Here is a 20,384-nt window from a genome sequence, read left to right on the forward strand (position 1 = left end):
AGGGATGAGGCCACGGCAGATAAGAGGCCTCACTTTTCCAGGAGGAGCTGCCGGCTTGCTAATATTCATGGCACGAGACACTTTGCCAATTAAAGAATAAATCAGGGCAGATAAAGGCTGGGGAGCGTTCCACCACACAGGGAGGTGATGGCAGAGAGGCTGGGACAACTCCTGATCGTCCCAGCTACTCCAACGTCCCCTAATCCACTCCCTGGACTCTACCTGTGCCGGCACAACATTCCCCAAAATCTGTCCCCAGTGTCACTGCAGCTTTGCCAAGCCCCCAGCCTCGCTCCCCAGCGCGTGTGAGCAGCTGCAGCGTGGCCCCAGCCTGTTTGTTATGCATGTTACGGGCCGTGGAAAGCGAGGGGTCGATACCATGTTTAATATGCTTCATGCATAGTGGAGTCGCTCTGGTCCATCAAGCCACTAATACACATTCTTACAGGGCTGAGTATCATTTATTAAACCTGGAGGCCTGCCTGGGAAAGGGGGGCCGGGGCTCTGGGAAGCGGCCGGGCGTGCTGCTGGGGTGGTACCCACGGGGCTGAGGAGGGAGAGTTTGCGGAGGAGCCGTGCACACACACAAACACACACACGCACACAGAGTTATTTGTTGTGCCTCACGCACGGGAAATGAAATAAATGGTGCTTTGAGCGCTGCCCGCCGTGTGACACGCTCAGGGGCTCGCTGGCAGCTCGGCGGCTGGGCACAGCTGGCATTGCTCAGCATCACTCCAGGAACCCCCTGCTCTCCCTGCTCCCACTGCAGCACTACGCACCTCTTTTTTTCTCTCTTTCCCCTCATTTTATCTCTCTCTTTCCCCCTTTTTCTCTTTTCCTCTTCTTCTCTCACCCTTTTCCCGTTCCTTCTCTTCTCCCTTTCCTTTTCCCCATCTCTTCTCTGCTCTTTCCCCATCTTTTTTCCTCTCCTTTTCCTTCTCTTTTCCCTCTCCTCTTTCCCCATCTTTTTTCCTCTCCTTTTCCTTCTCTTTTCCCTCTCCTCTTTTTCCTTGTTTCTTTCCTTCTCTCTTTCCCCCTCTCCTTTCCTTCTCTCTTTTCCCTCTCCCCTTCCTCCCCATCTCTAATTTCCCCTCCTTGCCTCCTCTTTCTTTTTCCCCTTCTTTCCCCTCTTCCTCCTCCCTTTCGTTTCCCCACTTTTTTTTCCCTTCTCCCTATATTATTTTCCTCCCCTTTTCTCATCACTTTAAATTAAAAATTAAAACAACAACAAAAACAAAACAAAACAAAAAACCCCAAACAAACAAACAAAAAAAAAAACAAGACAAAAAACCAACCAAAACAAACCAAACCAAAAAAAAACCCCAAAAAAACCCAAGGAAAAAAAAAAAAAAAAAAACCCAACCGAAAACACGACACCACCAACCACCAGCGCAGCGCTCTCCGCGGGCCGGCGGGGCGGGCGCGGGGCGGCGCTGCTCGGCTCGGCTCGGCTCGGCTCGGCTCGGCTCGGCTCGGCTCGGCTCGGCTCGGCTCGGGCTCGGCTCGGCTCGGCTCGGCTCGGCTCGGCTCGGGCTCGGCTCGGCTCCTGAGCTCGGCTCGGCTCGGCTCGGCTCGGCTCCTGAGCTCGGCTCGGCTCGGCTCGGCTCGGCTCGGCTCGGCTCCTGAGCTCGGCTCGGCTCGGCTCGGCTCGGCTCCTGAGCTCGGCTCCTGAGCTCGGCTCGGCTCGGCTCGGCTCGGCTCGGCTCCTGAGCTCGGCTCGGCTCGGCTCGGCTCGGCTCGGCTCGGCTCGGGCGGGCGCTGCGGGCGGGCGCGGCGCTCCCGCTCCCCCCTGCGCGGGCCCCGGCGCGGAGCCGGGCGCGCCCGGCGGAGCCGAGCGGCGGAGTTACATTGTTGGAGTTTGCCACAACTCTCCGCGGCCTCGGCTGCGCGGGGCCGCCGCTGCGGGGCCGCCGCTTCCCCGCTGCCTCCTCCTCCTCCCTTCCTCCCTCCTCCTCTTCCCTCCTCCTCCTCCTCCTCCTCCTCCCCGTGGGTGTTTTTTTTTTTTTTTTTTTCCCCTCCTCCCCTCGTCTCCCCCCGCGCTGATTTCCCTCCCCTCCGCCCGCCCTGCCTGTGTGTTTTCGCCGCCGCTCTCGCCGAGCCCCTTGGCATGAGTTAAGCACCAGCCATGGACACCAAACACTTCCTGCCGCTGGGTGAGTTCTGTTCCGAGGGATTCTCCGTTCCTACCGCGGGGGATGGGGGGTGTTTCGGGACGATGAAATCAGCGCCTTGTCCTGCCGCCTTTCCCCCCCGGCCCGGCTCCGCTGCCGCTTGCAGCAGCGCGCACCATGGGGCGGCGGGCGGGGGATGCGCTCGCCCCTTCCCCGGGGAGCGCCGCGGGCAGCGCGGGCCGGCCCCGGCCCCTGCCCCCGGCCCCCTGCCTTCCAGTTGCTTATTTTTGTTTTGCTTCGCATGTTGGGTGTTTTTTTTTTTTTTTTTTTTTTTTTTTTTGCGAGATTTTGTTTTCCTTCGTGCCGCAGCGCTGGGGACGGCGGGCCGCGGGCGGGGAGCCGGGCCGAGCCGAGCTGAGCCGGGCCGAGCCGGGCCGGGCTGAGCCGGGCTGGGCCGGTCGGGCAGCGGCCCCAGCGGCGCTTTGGAACGGGGCAGCGGCAGCCGGCAGAGCCCCCTCCCTGCCCGGGGCCGGCTCTGCTCGGGGCTGGGCAGCGCGCAGCCTTGTGCTTCCCCCTCTTGCCTTCCTTCTCGGGTTATTTATTTAATTTTTTTTTCTTTAATTTTTAGACTTTTCTCCTTTATTTTTTTATTTTTTTTTCTCCTCTCCCTCTTGGCATCCGGGGCGCTCAGCCGGTCCCCGCGGGGACCCCGGCCCCTCCGCTCGCCCCGCCAGACCCGCCGCGCTTGGGACCCTCCTGCCTTTTTGTTCTTATTTTTCTCCCCCCCCTCCGCCTCCCTTGCCTCCTTTGAGCTGCGTTTTAAAACCTATTTCCAGCCGGAGTTTGCCATCGTTTCGGTGGCTGAGTCAAGTCCTGGCTTGTAAAGGCGAAATGCCTCCTGCGTCTCGCTTCCAGGAGAAGTGATATTGCAGAGCTCGGTGCTCGGGGTGGGGGGAAGAAAAGTTTGAGCGAAGTCAAACTGGCGCCGAGTCCTGGCGAGGGGGAAGAGGGGCCAATGCTGCCATCCCTGTCCCCGCTCAGCGCTGTGGCTCCCAGCCGAGCGACACCATCCCTTCTGGCTTCTCTGGGCTTTAAATCTGTGCTCAGCCTCTCCAGCCACCGCCGGTGTGTTTTGTTTCTTTCTTTCTCTTATTTTTTTTCTTTAATTTTTATTTTTTTTTTTTGGCTTGTTTTGTTTACAAATTGAGATTTCGGTTGTTCTTTTCGAAGAGCGGAATAAACACAACCAACCTTCACAAGGTCTCCAGCAAGCCCAGCTCGCTGAGAGGGTTTCCAGGGCTGTGGTGGTCTGGGGGCTTTGCCAGGGGGACCCTGGCCCCTGTGGGCTGGCAGAGCTGTAGGTGGCATCTCCGTGCCCCCCCAAAATCCCAGTTTCACAGTGCCCCTCGTTGGCTGGGAGGTGGGAGATGCTGCTGGGGCCAAAAGCATCTCACCCCTCAGTGGGTCCTGATTGCAAATCAAACCAGCTCCTTGTGCTTGGCTTGGGGCTCATCCCAGCAGAAGGTGCCTCTGTTGCCTCACTGGAGTGAGGACTGGCTCTTTGGGGGATTCACATTTCCTTGGATGCTCTTGTGGAAGACGACCCGGATCTCTGTTGATCTGGGCAGGCCTCTGTGTACCTGAACTGTGTCTTCTGTCAGTCCTGAGCTCTCCTGTTACACTGCAAATGCTAAAATACCTCTTGTGTTATTAGTCAGGTTGGTTTGAGGGGGTAGGAGGGTGAGAGTCTGTGTGACTGCTGGCTCGGGGAAAGGTTTTCACGCTGGTGCAAAGTAAAAAACAACTGATTTATCTGCCCCTTTAGAAACGTGTGTGGTGGGGTGACACACACTGTGCAGCACACCAGGAGCATCCCCAGGGAAAACGGGACAGCCACACTGGGGGAGGTTAAAACTTCTCATCCTTGTCTCAGGAGAAGCTCCATCTGTCTGTGGGAGCTGTTTGGGGTGTGTGGTCTGGGCTTGTGCTGCTGCAGGAGAGACTCCCAAACTTCATCTGCTGGTCTCTTGGTCACCGATTGTCAGGAATAATCCCTTTGGCTGCAAGGGCTTGCTGCAGGTTTTGGAGGGGGAGATCTTGGTCGTGCTCTGGGCAGTGCAGGTTGTGTCTAAAAGCTTGTGAGCAGTTTGTAGGATTGAGGGGAATGTGAACCGAGACCTTCCCAGCGACACCAGAGCAGAGCTGGATGAGCCATGGGGCCTTTTTTGAGGTAGGATGGTCCAAACCCCACCAGGTCCCAACTTTGCAGAGCCCCGGGGTGTTTCACCAACCCTGCCTCGTGTCAAATTCGGGAGCTGGTGTTGGAAAAACCAAGGGGAAGACAAACAGCCCAGCTTGTGGGGTTTGTTTCCCTGCACACCAGTACAGGCCTGAGCTGGGGAACAGCCAAAATCCGACCCCGTTACTGCGTCCCCATCAAAGTCTCAGCTCAGTTTGGCCCGACAAGGCCAACCTGGTGGTGGCTCCTGGCCGAGTCCTGCCCGTGGTTACACTCAGATAACCCTGCTGATGTCACGGCTGGAAGTGTGGCCAGCACCGGGCACTTTTAATAGTAGTATCTCATTTTCCTGCTTCTCTGGAGAGCTGCTGGCAGATGCCAGCCAGAGGCTCCCTGTGAGGACAGCACGTCCCTGGGCATCTCCCAGGCTGGCTGCTGTCCCCAGTCTGCCATCCCACTGCCAGGACAACCTGCAGCCTGGCACGGGGGCTGTGGGCACAGGTACCTCCACAGCCCTGGTGAAGGTTGAAACACCTCGGGGTCCAGCAGATGCTGCCTTAGAGCCATCTGGAGTCACAGTCCTGCCTTTACTAGGCTTAGCTTGCTCAGGGCTGCCCAGCTTTTGCTCCTCTGTGTCACGCCAGGTCTCCAAGAGGAGGAAAAATGTAGGAAAAAATCCGTGGTGCAAGAGCTTTGGAGGCTGTGGGATCACCTGTGGTGGGGTGTGTGGGCTGAGGTCAGGCTTTCAGTGAGCACTGATGTGCAAACCAAGGGCTCAGGTCTTCAGAGCTTGTCCTGTGACTTTTACAATCCTCTTAGTGCTTTGTTTTCCCTCTGCCCATTCCCTGGGTGTCTCTGGGGAGGAAAATAGAGGCGGTGGGTTCGGGGAGAGCTCTCCCTCAAGGCTCATCATTTTGGGGGAAGAAACAGTTAACGGGTGTCCGGGAGCCAGCGCTTCCCTCCGGAGGTCACTGCAGCGGGTTGGAACCTCTGGCTGTAACCTCTGTGTCTCCCTCTTCCCACCCCTGCAGCCGTGCCAGGGCCGGCTGCAGCTGCTCAGGATGTGGGGTGAGGACTGGCCGTGCCGTGCCGGGGCTGCAGCAGGAACATCTCCGAGGAAAACAGCAAAACAACCCCGTGTGCCCAGCCGGGACAGCGCAGGGCCTGGGGGCTGCTTCGTGTGGGAGTGTGAGCATCCATCAGGAGCCTTCATCCCTCATCCCGTGGGCTGGGATGAGCCTGGATGCTCCTGGGTGGGTTGGGACCTCACGGCCGTGCTCAGTCCTGCTTTTTGTACCAGCATATCTCTCGAGGACAGAAGTTGACAGCTGATGGGACAATCTGCAAGGGGAGGAGAACTTCTGAGAGGTGTAGGAAGCGTCTGAGCATCCTCAGTGAGGAAGGAGGAATCCTCTGCCCCACATCTGGTCGGCTCCGTGGGGCTGCTGGGCTGGAGCAGGGCCTGGTAGGAGCAGGAGATGAAGTCTGGTTGTGTCCTGGGGGGCTCGAAGGAAGGAATTTCTGCCTTTTCCAGAATCTGGCCTGTGACAGTGAAATAAATCCTGGGAGCGTCCCTGAGTTTATTCCACGTCGTCCTGCTGTGTTGGAGGGAGCGTTTGTGCTCCTCAAATTTAGGGCATTTTATTTATTTAAAAGAGAGCGGGGGAGAAAGCCACAGAATTCGAGTTATTCATTGCAAATATTATTATTGGCGTCCTGCTCCTGTTGAGGGGGAAAAAAAAAAACCCAACAAGGGGGGAATCAAAACACTTCTCTGGAAAATACACCCTGGCTTTGTCCCACCCACATCTTCAAGGCAAAAATAAATATTTATTAAGAAATGGGTTAAAACCCTTTTTGTTGATTATTGTTTTCTGGGAGCAGGGGTGGGTTGCCATATGCCACCGGGCTGAATTTTGGATTTTTTAGGGTTTTTTTGCAGGGTGGTTAAGGGAAGAAACAAACAGAGGAGCTGCAGAGCTTTGGGGTGTGCTTTGGTCTTGCCTCGTCCGTGGGCTGTGTGTTCCTGTGAGCATCCTGGTGCCTTTTCCCGGGGATTGTGTGTGCTCAGAGTATTCCCCCAGGCTCCCAGCTGCCTGAAATCCCCGACTCATTCCTGCTATAAATATCCCAGCAGTGAGACAGCGAGATCTGGTGGCCCTTGGCGAGGGGGCTGAGCAGGGGTGTGGTGACGGCGTGGGGACACTCAGGGGTCCCTGTGCCCCAGCTGGGCTCCTCCACTGAGCCAAAACCTGGGATCCCTCAAAGCCCTGCTGGCCAAGTGCTGCAGGGACCTTCCCTGCGAGCTGGGCAACCTAATTGGGCTCTAATTAATCCTCCTCTGGCTCTGATCCCCGTGTCAGAGCCGTCGTCACCTCCCGTGGCGAGGGGAGAAACTGGGGTTCTCCTCACTCTAACCTGTGGAGGTGTGGAGGGATCTGGGCATTTCAGAGGGGTGCTGGGGGCTGTGGGGGGATCTGGGCACTGTGGAGGGATGCTCAGAGTTATCAGGGATGCTGAGAAGTCTCAGGGATGCTCAGAAGTGTGGAGGGATGCTCAGAAGCGTGGAGGGATGCTCAGAAGCGTGGAGGGATGCTCGGAAGTGTCAGAGATGCTCAGAATTATCAGGGATGCTCAGAATTATCAGGGATGCTCAGAATTATCAGGGATGCTCAGCACCACGGGGATGCTCGGTGGAAAGCGCAGGCAGCCGGCACGGGATCCATCCCAGCACTTCCCTAATTGCATCCTAAAAGGCCCAGGTGGGCTCTGCGAGTCAGTCGAGCTACAAAGCAATAGGGGAGGCAAGCCTGGGTGGTTTTATTTTAATTGATTTTGTCAGGAGTTGCTGTATTTTATTACATTTAAAGACTAGACTCTGGAATAACTTTGAACGTTTGACACGCACACAAAAAGCAGCTTTCTGACATTTTCCTCTTTGCTTGTCTTTTATTTTATTTCTCCCCTCTCCTCCTCCTCAAAGGGAAGCGTGTGCCTGGAGGGAGGACAGAGGAGGAGGAGGGAGGAGCGGTTGTGTCTCTCCAAAGGCTGCTCCAACATCAAGGCAGCGCGAAGCAGATGAAATAATATTGCAAATAAGGATTTAAAAAACCCTACAGAAGGATCCCCACACATGCCAGCCAGCTCAAACTGCCAGAAGATTTTTCAGACAGAGGCAATTTAGCCTGGGAAAATGCTCTATTGTTGAGATGGAAACTGGCTGCGAGAACTTGCCTTTTCTGACAAGGTTTGGCTTAGAAAAAGCAAAGCAAAGTCAAGGAAACAACCTGAGTTTTTATTTAGAGGGGAGGGAGCTTTTCATAATGGAGGGTGTTTTCTGAGATAAACAGGGAACAATTCCCTTGGGAGAAAGGGAAGAAAGGGCTCAAATTAAGCCCAAATGCAGCTCCTCTCCTTTGAAATTTTGTTTAACATGGAGTTAAAAAATAATCCTGTTCAAACAGACCATTGGTAAGCACGAAAAGCTTGGCCTTTTTTTTTTTTTTTTTTTTTTTTTTACTCCCCCCTTCTCTTTCCCTTTTCTCTGATTGTGAGCCACAATAAAAGTTCCAAGGTTGCACCTTGGGGCTGTAATTCTGGTCACAGCTGTGCCCGTGCCAGCTCCTGCCTCTGCACATCAGGAGGGGATGGATCTTGCCTCCAAAACCTCCTCGGTGTGCCCAGATGAGACACACACAGGGTGGGGGAAACTGAGGCACGTCTGAGCTGGGAATGGGGCCTGGGGTGAGGGCGTGGGGTGGTTGTGAAAACTCAGCTGCCAGAGCTGATCCCTGTGGGATGGCAGCTCCACACAGCCCTCCTGGGCTTTGCAGGGTCCAAAAAAAAAAAAACCCACCCCCAAAGCTGCTTTTTGGCCCAGGAGCAAAGGAAAGCTCCCAGGTGGGGTTTGTGGGCGAGCCAGGTGCTCCCAAAGCACAGGGCAAGGAAGAAACACCCTGAAGATTTGGGTAATTAAGCAACAGGATGAGGGCTGGCATCCCCTTCTGCTCTAGCAGGAGATAATCCTCACACTGTGGTCACTGCTCCTTCTTCCATACCCTGGGGGATTTGATTTTTCGATCCAAGCCTTGGTTTTTTTGGATGGAGTGGAGCCTGGTGGTGTGTTTGGGTTTGAGTGTTGCCTGAGCCTTTCCCTGGATCCCATCAGCTGCAGGATGGCTGCAGAGCCAGGAGATAAAAGGGGCAATGGAGGTATTGGGGACCAATAAAATGGTAATGGGATTCCCAGCTGCTCGTTACTTCTCATGGGCTCCTCTTTTTGTGGGATTTTGGCTTTCTTCGGCTTTACAGACTTGGGGAAAAAAAAAAGGAGAAAAGCCCAGGGAGGGGGAGCTGAGGGAGCCTCTGAGATTTACAGCCCCCTCAGCTCGGGGAGCAGATCCTTTGTGCTGCCAGGAGCTGATTAGGGAGGGATGCCCCGGCTCGTTTTAGCTGGGCGGGAAGGCAGAAACATTTGATTATTGTTTTTCCATTTCTGGCTGACAAGTGACTGCCGGAGGAGAGTTGTTTTCTTTCTTTCTTCCTTTTTTTTTTTCTTTTTTTTTCCAATTTGCTGTGAACTCTGTGGGCTGCTGCAAGACAATTTAGTTGTGGGCAGCTCGTCTCCTCTGTGCCCATCCCGCAGTCGCAGTGAGGCAATGGCAGTGGTGAGACAAGAGCGGAAGGAGAAGTGCAGGAGGGGGTGAGCTTCCAGCCAAAATCCAGCCAAAATCCAGCCAGAATCCAGCCAAAATCCAGCCAGAGGCACAGAGGTGGCAGGAGGGGTGGGATTCCAGCCAGAATCCTCCCTGAGACATGGAGGTGGCAGGGGTTGGGATGGAGGAGCTGAGCGGGTGGGATGGTGAGTGGTGGCAGAGAGGAATTGGACCAGAGAGGCAGCAGCAGAGCCAGAGGCATCACGTCGAGCTGGGGGAGCTGTTTGGCTGCTCCTGGGGATGTGAAGGATGGGTGAGAGTGGTTTGCCAGTGCTGCAGCTTCCCTGTTGTCCTCCCAGATGTGCAGGTTGGGGCTCTTGGAAAAAGGAGATCAAAGAATGAGAAACGCGCTTTCTGCGCTGGATGTCCTTACCAGACTAAACTGGGCTCGCCTTCTGTGCCCACCCCTTCTTTTTTCTGCCCCATTTGTGGGAGATGAGTGATTTTATCAGGCCCGGGGAGCCGTGGCTCTGCCTGCTGTGGAAGAGCTGTTGTCTCTGACAGTGTGAAGCAGGCGCTGGGTTGTGCTGGGGATGCTCGAGCACACTGTGGTGGGGAAATCCATGATCCCACGCTGCATCCCATAAGTGTTGAGGCTGCTTCTGGAGACCCTCAGACCCTACAGCAGCCCTGGAGGGGGATGTTTAGGCGGGGAGCAGGAAATAGGGGCACCAAGGAGGGTACCTGTGAGGGGACCAGGTGACTTGAGCGAGTTGAAAGCCGCTGCCTCGGAGCTCTGCACCTGCGTGACCAACCCTCCCTGCTGACCTGCACTTGTTCAAGTGTGACTTTCAATTGATCATAAAAATCCGGCGTGATTCACAGCGTTCCTGCCCTGCAGCCTGCCGGGCTCTGTCTCTCCTCATTCACGTAGCGTGAGAGAGCAGATTGCCCTCCAGTTCATCCTGCTCAGCTTTAATGGGGATCTCACTGGGGCTGCTCCCCCCACACACTCCTGGAATATATTAAAGACAGCGGCTCAGCGTTTTTATTTAGGGTTTTTTTCCCCCACAAAAGGATGAAGAAAACTCCAGGCGAGCTCCCAAACCTTGGGGTGTGGGGAGAAGGGAGGGAGGTGCAGCTCCATCCCGGCGCAGCCCCCGCGTGCGTGCGTGTGGCTCACAGACAGTGAAATTGCACCCTAGAGTTATAAAGCAATTGTCTAGCTCAGCAGCAGAATGAGCATGAAATGGTGCAGAAAGCAACTAAATAAAATTGGGTAAGGCAGATGCATGAAAATAATGACATCTCTATCCTGTCGTCAGGCGCGCTCGCTCTTCCTCGCTGATAAACTTTTATAACAGACTTTGCATTTATTTTCCTGGGAAACTCCCCGTGCCGTGGAGATGTGTGTTGGTGTGGGGTGAGCCCCTGCACCCCCCTCTCCTGTTTTTTGGGGCTGTACATCCCCGCCCCTCTCCTCCCTTTGCCGCTCTCCCTGTCTCCCTCTTCCTTGTTTTTGTTTTCGGAGCGGGGTTTTTATGCTCAGTCGAACACCAAAGCAATAACCTTTGCGACTTCATTTCCTTTCTGCTGGCCGTGCCAGGCTGAGGGAGCCCTGGGAGCTGGTGGCTCTCAGGGTGGCCTCCCATGTCCCTGTGCAAATGGGCTGAGGAGATGCTTTCCTGGTTTGCTCTCACTTTGGGGTTTTCTCCTTTCTCCTCTAAGGATGGGATCGAGCAGGCTGTGGTGTGGGGTTTAGGACAGGTTGGTGCACTGGCTCTGTCATCCCTTCTCCCTGGTGATGGCTGGTGACACCAGGGCCACCTGCTCCCGCATTATTTATCCAGCTGAGTGGATTAAAATGCTCCCAGTTCGGGCCTGGAGAGTTGACTTCAGCTGTGATTCCTCCGCAGCCTTTCCCCTGGGCTCTGTGCTGCTGTCCCTGCTCTGACAGTGCCTTGGAGTTGTTGGCCTCAGCGTCCCCATCCACTCCCAGGAAGCTGATGCTTCCAACACAGTCCAATGTTTTGCTTGTTTTGTGCCAGGATCCCCGTGGAGACTGGGAACAAGCTGCTCCTCTTCCCACCCAAGAGGCCCTTTAGGTGACATTAGGGCTGTGTCCCCGCTGTCCTCGTGTCCTCCTGCCCCGATGGCATCGCTGGGCACTGCTCCACGTGCTTGTGGAGCAAGGGATGCCCTTTGTGAACAGGGTGCTGCCTTGCTGTGTCCTGCCCGCTTGCTTTGGGGGGCTCAGGACTGAGCTGCTCACGGATTCTTTTCCTCATCTGCAAGGAAAAAAAAAAATCAGCCCTGGGCTGTGCTGGAGCCTGGGGCTCACCACCCAGCGCCTCTGCAGCAGATTCTCCATTCAGAGCTGACTTTGCTTGGCTGGGATGTGTCCCTGGGGTCCCGGATTAGCCGCTCCAGTGCCTGCCCATCACACGCAGCCCGCCGTGGATCCCATGGGTGGGCTGGAGCTGCGTGCTGGCTGCTCAGCCCCGCAGCACAACAACACGGGGCACGGCGTTTTCCCTGCCTCCTGCACAAGCCCAGCTCCTCTGGAGTGAGGCAGAGCAGGAGGTTTCCCTGCAGGGGTTTTTCTGGCTCTGGGCAGGCGGATGCCAAAGCCCTGCCAGCTTTTTTTTTTTTTTGCTGGTGTGGTTCCTCAGCACCGGAGCGGCGAGGAGGAGGAGGAGGAGGGAAATGCACGCGTGCAAAAATCAGTGTGAAAGCATAAATCAGGCCAAGAGTGAAAGGTTAAAGAAATCCAGAGGAAGCAGAGCGATGTACATGATAGAAAGGGGTTTCCTGTACCTACAGAGGCCACCCAAGCTCCCTTCCTGCCGGGGCAAACCAAAACTTTCTGCACCCCTAAGCAAATTGTGGTTGGCTGTTTGGGCACGCCGTGAGCCAGCCGTGCCAGCCTGGGTGTTAATGCCTTGTGCTTTACAGGCTGCTCTCCCCAGACCCTGCCTGGGATGCCCAGGAAGATTCTGGGAAGCGCTGCAGTTGGGAGTAGGGCTGGAAGAGCGGGATGCAGTGCTGCCCTAAATCCTCTCCAGTGCCATCCCTGCTGGTTTTCTACACTCGTCAGAGGGGCTCCAGGAAGAGTTCAGGCTCCTGGGACAATTACCTGCAGGCCCCTATTTAGGCACTTAGGAAGGCTTAGCTGATCCCAGCTGGAGATAGGCTGGCCCCAGGCCAGCGGGTACCTGTTGTGTGCAAATGTGGGAGACTTTAAACAGCGGTTCAGAGCTGGGGCTGGCTGGGAGCAGGACCCCCAGAGGGCAATTTGGGGTGGCTGCTGCTGGCACTCCGGATTACACCCTGCCAGCACATTCCTCTGCTGCTTATAAGCTTGGGGGAGACAGATTTCCTTGGCTGAGGGGTTTTTGGCAGCCTTTGGAGCTGTGTTTTGGTAGCAGTGCTGCCGTGCCCTGGTGCTTTGCCTTGGAGTGTCACCCTCCTCTCCGAGAGGGAAAACCAGCAATTCCCTTCTGGCAGGTTGCTTGCCTGTGGGGCAGGTTTGTTCTGTGGGAATCAGAGGCCACCAGGCTTTGCTGGGCTCAGGCTCTCGCTTTTCCCACTGTGTTTTGTGCCTGGGGTGGCTGGGGAGTGCTGGGCGCCGCTCCCTGCGGGCGCTCCTCTGGTTATCCCAGTGTTGAGCCATGGGAGCTGAGGGCTGGGCAGGCAGGGAAAAACCACGTCTGGCGAGGTTTCACGGCCTCTAGGTGTGTGCAGGAAATGTTGCAGGGCAGGGATTTCTTGCAGCAGGCCCTGGGTGGCAGGTAACAAACAGCAAGGTGCCCATCTGGAGCCCCCACCCACGCACATGGAGGGAGGCTCCTCCTCTCCCGGCGCCTTCCCAAAACCCTGGGGCAGCTCAAGGGGATGTGGGGCTGGTCCAGGAATGCTCCAGGTCTCTTCCGTGGAGCAGCTGAATTTGCCCTCGGATGCTGGAAGGTGCAGCACCACGCCCTAGGGACACAGCTCAGTGGAGGTCAGCAGCACCCCAGGAATGGTGTTTGGGGAGCCCCAACACTCAGGGCTTTCCCAAGCAGGCAAACCTTAGGATACAAGCCTGGGAAGCAGTTCTATGGAGGGTGAAGCTCATCCCTGAGGCAGAGAGATGCTCCAGTCCTGCCCAAAATCTGGAGACCCCGGAGCAGCCCTTTGTAGGGAGGACAGTGGGGTGGAAGAGTGCTGGCTAGGAAGGGGTGAGCCTGGAGCTGGGTGTAGGGATGTGCCTGCAGGGTGGGAACAGCCGGTCCTGCCAGTTCTCCCAGGCTCTTGGAAGTCCCTCGAGCTGCAGTTGGGGCTGGGATGAGCTCCCTGGTCCCTCTCTGCCACCGCTTCCAAGGGCTCTTCCTTGGCTGCTCAGTTGTAAGTCTTTGAGAGCACAGACTGGGAAAACACCCAGAGAGCCTGGCCCTGGCTGGGAGTAAAAGCCAGCTCTGCGTGGGAAGGGAAGGCAGAGCCAGTGCACTCCAAATTCAAAGCACCTTTACAAATGAATAAGGTAGAAGTGACTTTACAAAACAAAAAAAAAAACCAAAACAAAAACCAACTCCAGTGCATTGAGGTGCCCTGTAATTGTCAGTGTGGAAATCACGGGCACATGAGGACTTGCAGTGAGGGATTAAATCCACAGCCTGGTTTCCAAAGTGCAGGAAATGAGCTCCTGGCACTGGTTTGGGGGGTCTCGTGGACCTTTGGGCAGAGGAGTTTTTGTCAGGGTGGGGTTTTGTGGACCCTGTGGCAGGATCTGGAGCTCAGCATTGATTCCATCGAGTGGCTTCAAGATTGTGTCGGCTTAACCAGGGGCTGGGATTGACCTGCAGTGATTTGCTGACTTTATTATTAAGACAGTGATGGGGCTGAGCTGGAGGAGAGGGATTTTGGTGTTCCTGGTGGGATGACTTGGAACAGCACTGGCAGCACTTCCCCAATTTTTCAGCCCTTTTTGCTTTGAGGAGGTAAAATCCTGAATGCACCTTGAGGGTTCATTGAGGAGAAGGACTTTCCATCCCGGCTCTTGGCCCTGTCAGGAGCTGCAGAAGAAGAACATTATAAGGAGCTATTCATCACTGCAATTATTTTATTAAGAGAACACTGTGTGCTTGGGAGCTGGAAGAGATGGAGCTTTGGGATGTTTTCAGCATTATAAATACGGGTTGGTTACATCACCCAGCTTTTAAAAAACGGTGAGAGAGGATTTGCAGACAACCTTGGAGAGGAGAGCCAGGTGGCTGTTCCCAGCAGGGACAGCAGTGCCACTTGTTCTCTGCCTCTCCCTCAGGAACGAGGAGAGAAATCTCTGGGCTCTGCCAGGTGGAGATTTCAGTCTGTTCTGGACTCGCTGAGCTCCTTAGGGACAGGCACAACATTCCCACACAAGGTGGGACAGCACAGCCTCACGCTGCCAACCCCCAGAATGCTGCTCTGGGGGCTGGTTTGCACATTTCTGTCCTGTGCAGGGTTTTTCAGGAGTCACCCACCTCGGTGCCACCTCTCCCTGCTGTGCCAGGGCTGGTGGCTGGTCGCTCTGAGGCTGGCACACCTCCGGGCGCGTTATCGCGGCCGCGCGCCGGGGTAAAGTCCACCCTGGGAAAATGCCTGGTGGACTTTTAACTGGAGTCTTCTGGAGAGCCCAGCTTAGAAAGCTTTAACTGTTTCCTGGCAAGCTCTGCTGGAAGGTGAAGAGAGGATGAGGAGAGGATGATGGGCTGCCCAGCTGGGGTCAGATCCCTGTAAAAAGGGGCTTGCTGCTCCACCAGGGTGGTCGTGGGGACAGTGCCAGCTGCTCCTGGGGTCACCACTGCATGTCCCCACCCCTCCTGTGGTTTTGCTGTCATAGCCTCAGCTCTTGGCCCAGCTGTGGTCTCCCAAAATGCTGCTGTAGGGGCTGCTCTGGGGTCACTGACGGTGCTCCTCAGGACACAGCCGGTGTCCCTGCCCTGCACTCCCTGCTGCTGTGTGCCTCAAAGGATGAACCCCGTGTGTGGGGAGGGATGGGCATCGCTCTGCAGCATCCTCACCTATGGGAAGCTGCATCTGGAGGTTGAGAGGGGCCTTGGCACTGACATTTTTGCTGTCGCACACTCTTGATTTTGCCTCCTGCTTTAGACCCCCTTAGTGCCTGGTGGGATTTATTTCAGCGTCTTCATCCTTCTTCCATTTGTCCTTTCCCTTGCTTTTGTTTTGCAGCTTTTTTCGCAGGTTTTTCCCCCCCTCCAAGGTGTGAGTCTTGTTTGCTCTGGGTGGGTCTGTGAGCCCTGAGCAGGTCCCCACTGCCAGCCCAGCTGGTGACAGCAGCACAACCCAGCAGCCACCTCTCTGTGTCATGGGGTGATCGACCCATTTTCAGTGGGGACAGGACCAGGGCATGCTCCCAAAGGGATTTACAGAGGGAATTTCATGCAGTGTAGGATTTTTGTCCATGGACAGCAGCTCAGCATCGCTGGCTGTCCCTGCAGGCACAGCTTGGGCAGTGGGGAACCTCCCGTGTGCCACCAGCTGTGCCCTCAGTGGAAGTGATTCCCGGGTGAGAAATCCCCACTGTGGAAGCCTTTATTACCAGGCAGAGCTAGGTTTGCTTTGTTTATCATCCATTTACTTGGCTTTGGAGGCGAGCCCAGAGTTCTCCAATTTTTGTGTGTGTGTGGATGTGTGATTTATTAGGATTCAGGGCTGGGGTTTCTTTTTCATTTTTTTTTTTCTTTTTTTTCCTTTTTTTTTTTCTCCTTCCCCTCAAGTTTAATTTCACTTCCTCAAACTGACAGGCCGTTTGAACAAACTTCTTTTGGATAATTTCCTCTATAGTTTTAGAGGGCCTCCTAAAAATAAAAGAGAAAACATTGCAGCACGGTCGATAATTAAAACAACGCCTTGTCTGTGACTGACCCAGGCCCTGATTTCGGTAACGGGGAGAGCTCAGAGGGCAGGAAAAAAACCATGAGTTGAGATTTTGGGTACTTAGAGGTTTTGCCAGCACCTCAGGATGTCTGGCTTTGCTGTGGAGTTGTGATCCCAGGCACACTTGGGCGTGTTCTCCCCATCCACACGCGAGCGCTCCATGAAAAGCGCCGTGCGTGTCTAAACCCCTGCCAGCTCCCTGCTCTGCTTTCCTCTCTCCTTGGCTCGATCTGTCCCACGGCAGTCAGGAAGAGGGAGGAGAGAAGGAAAAAAAACCACCAAAAATCCATTTAAGAAACGCTGGAAAATGTCATGGGAGCCTCCGGAGAGCAGGGAGCAGGTAGGCGAGGGCAGAGCACCTGTAGCTGCCTTGAGCTGGGTTTGCTGGCGAGCTGTGCCCGGGGTTTTTTTATGAGGATTTCGCAAGGCCGGGTTTCGAAATGGCTCGGAGAGGGTTTTTGCTGGGCGTTCTCCCGGGCTGTGGCGCCGGGAGGTGCCGGGGAGCCCCGGCAGGGTCCTGGGGGGCTGCGCTGTGCTTGTGCCTGTCAGCAGTGAGATTGAGATGAAGGAAAACTTCCTTTCCCACTGTCCCAGCTATAAAAGCATGAGAAAGAGAGAGAGATTTCCCCCAGGGATCAGCAGTGATAAAAAGGCTCTCTTTTGAAAAGCAGTGAGAGAAAAGAAGTGTGTCTAATCCTCGCAGAGAAGAAAAGGAGAACATCCTTCTGCTGCGAGCTGGGCGGGGGCTGGAGGGACCCTGGTGTGGAGGCAGCAGCCCGGTGCTCCTGCCTGGTGCAGAGGAATCCTCTGGGCAGGAGGAGGAATTCTCCCGGCAGAGAGAACTTTTATTTCCTGGGGTCCCTTTGGGTGGGCTTGGAGGAGGAGCTGGGTGCCGTGGTGTGGGGTGAGGGCAGTGGGGTGAGGGCTGGGGAGATGCTGCTGCCTCATCCCCGTGTTGCTCAATCCCTGCAGACGAGCTCTGCTGGCACCCTGCGTGGGAGACGCTTGCACAGATTTTCTTTCCCCTTTTCCCCTTGGCCCCACGACTGGAGGAGGCTGCACAGGGGAGCTGCAGCCCCGAGCGAGGAGGGATGTGTGTCCCCAGGGCAGGGATCCCAGGGACTGCTGCAATCCTGGATCCCTTTTTTCCCACTGATATGGGGCTGTGCAGCTGGCCTGACTGGCTCTAGCTGCTTCTTTTCCTGGTCTGACCCTGTCACCGTTTCTTCAGTGACAACTGCAGTGTCCAGGCTTGGCTCAGGGGCTGCTCTGTCACCCTGTCACTGAGGGGACAGTGGTGGCTTGGCCGCTGGTCCTGTGCTCACCACGTCTGAGCTGAGGCCACCACGGTGCTTTTATTGCTGTTGTGGTTGATGATTTATTTCCAGCAGCATCCGCCCCGTCTTGTGACTTGATTAAAAATTAAAGCAAACAGAACAGAGTGGAGTGGTGTGGCTGCTGTGAGCACAGGGTCCCTTCCCTGGGCCCATGGAGTGGGACAGGGAAATCAAGGAATGGCAGGGAAAAGGTGGATGGCAGTGGAATGACCTGTCTGGCCGGGAGGGGATGGGCAGGTGGGTGCCGGGGTGGGAGCCATCAGTAGGATCAGGATCCTTTCACGGACTGCAGAGCTTCTGAATGTTTGTCTGTATCTCCCTGAGCTGAATAATGGTAATCCCCGGCCAATAAAGTCCTCATTAGGCTGAAATTAATGAGTTTATGTTTCAAAATACAACAACAACACTCAAACCCACAACCCTGCCGAGGGAACTCCGTCAGGAGGGGATGGATGGATGGTGCCGTGGAGCAGCTGGGGAGGAAACCCAGGCTGGCATCGGGGTGTCCCTGCTGCCTGCAGAGCCTGGGGACAGTGGCACAGTCACAGGGATGCTGCAGCATTGGGATGTGCTCTTGGGGAAGGGTTTTGGAGACACCCATCAGCATTTTCCTGTTGGAGGAGAGCTTGGAGCATCCTTGTGTGCAGGGAGCTCTCGAGCCACGTTGCTTTAGAGACAACACCTTTTGTGTCTCAGTGTCACTGCTGCCTGTAGACTCTTCCTGGGGACAGCAGGAAGCCAAGGCTGGAATTCTGCAGATCATCCTGGGATGTCACAGTCGACAGCCTCAGGGGGTTTCTCCTCCAGCTTTTGGGGGGCTTTGGCAGAGCCCCCCTCCCTTTGTTTGTGTGGGGAGGGATCCAGTGACTCACAAACCCCTCGAAGAGAAAAGGGAGCAGGAAATTACCTCACGGGCTCTTGTGAAAGACAGAAGCTGACCTGATACCTATAATTAAAGCGGGTGTCAAGGAATGAGGTGCAAATTCCTCAGGGGGCATCTCACCCGGAGGGAGAGCAGCACCTTCTCCTCTCTGGTCAGGGAGAGGCTGGTGCTGAGCCCCCGAGGACCGAATGTGAGCCCCCAGCTCCTGTTTTTCCCAGCAGTAAGGAACTGATGGGGATGGCAGGGCCATGTGTGTCCTGTCCCCATCATGCAGCTCCAGGCAGCACAGGGGAATCACCCTCATGGAGCTGCAAAAACCCTCCTGAGAAACGTGAGACTTTTTAGGAGCAGAGCTGGGGAGGGAGTGAAGTGAGGAGGTTTTGGGGTGCAGTTTGGGAATTGCAGGAGGGTCTGCAGAAGCAGGCTGTGGAGGCAGCAGTGGGGTGGGATGGTCTGGGCGGCACACCTGAGTCCTCAGTGAGGCTGGAGGAAATGCTTGGGGACCCATCCTGCGGGGTGCTGGCAGTGGATCCATCCTGCTGGGTGCTGGCAGTGGATTCATCCTGCGGGGTGCTGGCAGTGGATCCATCCTGCTGGGCGCTGGCAGTGGATCCATCCTGCTGGGTGCTGGCAGTGGATTCATCCTGCGGGGTGCTGGCAGTGGATCCATCCTGCGGGGTGCTGGCAGTGGATTCATCCTGCGGGGTGCTGGCAGTGGATCCATCCTGCGGGGTGCTGGCAGTGGATTCATCCTGCTGGGTGCAGGCAGTGGATCCATCCTGCGGGGTGCTGGCAGTGGATCCATCCTGCGGGGTGCTGGCAGTGGATCCATCCTGCTGGGTGCTGGCAGTGCTGCCTGTGCCACCCCCATGGCCTCATTCCCCTGCAGTGCCTGTGCTGCCCCCCCAGCACTGTCTGTGAGGGCAGGGAAACTGAGGCACGGGGGATAACACTGTGTGTTCAGAGTTCTCTTGCACTGGTCTCTTCTTTTCCAGCCACTCCTACCCGCAGTCCCTGGGCTGGTGCCAGGAGCAGCATTCCTGGGGGTCCCTCCATCTCCTTGGACACCCCAGCTCTGGCCCCGTGGCTGTGGTGCCTTCCCAGCAAATGCCAAATCTGCTGAGCAGACGGAAAAAAAACGAAAAAGAGGAAAAAAACAAACCACCCCAGCACCCTACCCAATAATATGAGGAAGAAATGTTGGTGTGTCCTGGGTGGATTAGTCGAGACTCCTTGCTGGATTCCTCCGAAGGGAGGTGCTGGTGCTGGAAGCCGGCCACCAGCTGGGCCTGCCGCATTTTTCCTGGATTCTCTGACCATTTGGGGACTGAACTTTGGTCTGAAAAATATGTATTTTTAACTTGGTTGTGTCTGAAGCTTGTCTCGGCTTCGGGCTGCTTGGCTTTCTCCTGGCCTGCCGTGCAGTGAGAGGGATGCAGTGGGAGGTGAGGGCTGGACCCTCCAACCCTGGCCAGACCAGGAGGAGGAAGCCAGAGGAGGACAGGTTTGTTCTGACTCAAAGAGAACCATTCCAGAGGGTTCCTGCTGCTCGGCCCAACACCCAGCACAAGTGTGGAGCAACGGGAACGGTGTGTCAGGACAATGGCAGCAGTGATGGAGACACGGGCGAGACAACCTTGAGATAACTGTGCACAACAAGGCAGGGATGAGTAGGCTGGGACGGCCCGTAGCCTGCAGGACTGATGGACCCACACCCCATTGCCTTGGAAACAGCCATTGAAGTGTGCAATATTCCTGTCTCTGGGGGCTCCTTTCCCTGCCTCCCAGCTGCGGAGCTGTGGAGCTGGCACCTGGGCTGGCCCTTTGGCCACGGGCTGGGCTCAGCCTCCAGGGTGATCAGGTTGTGCTTTGGGCCGTGCTCAGCTCAGAGCTCCGCAGGGCAGCGCTGAGGCGTGGTGAGCCCGTTGTTTATTGTAGGGTTGCCGGCAGCAGTGGCTCTGCGGGGTGTCACTGGCTTCCCCTGCTCGGGGACAGAGCCTGCCCAAGCCAGCAGGACAATCCGGGCTGCGTGTTCGTAATTAAAACAAATAAAACAAACCCATACGCGGCGTTATTTACAATACGGGCCTCGGGAAGAGTTGAGCTGAATATTGTTTCCTCGCCGAGTTTTTCCCTTTGTGGCTCACACACGAGTTTGTTGTTGTTGGCTGCTCCCGAGGCCGCGGTCTCGCGTGCCGGGGCTGCTGCTGGCCCACAGCGGGCGGCCTGAGCTGGCAT

The 20,384-nt window shown here is 56.0% G+C and overlaps 1 protein-coding gene across 1 annotated transcript in view; it reads left to right on the plus strand.

Moving 5' to 3' along the window:
• The first annotated feature begins 1,755 nt into the window (after nucleotides 1-1,755).
• The window catches only part of RXRA (retinoid X receptor alpha), a 97,022-nt gene continuing 78,393 nt past the window's right edge, over nucleotides 1,756-20,384 (plus strand). The window contains exon 1 of the mRNA XM_066332865.1: nucleotides 1,756-2,156. Within this exon, the coding sequence (XP_066188962.1) occupies nucleotides 2,129-2,156 (28 nt within the window). The 5' untranslated portion in view covers nucleotides 1,756-2,128. The remainder of the gene's footprint in view (nucleotides 2,157-20,384) is intronic.

Source organism: Sylvia atricapilla, chromosome 19 (assembly GCF_009819655.1).
Source record: "Sylvia atricapilla isolate bSylAtr1 chromosome 19, bSylAtr1.pri, whole genome shotgun sequence".
NCBI classification, from domain to species: Eukaryota; Metazoa; Chordata; class Aves; order Passeriformes; family Sylviidae; genus Sylvia; species Sylvia atricapilla.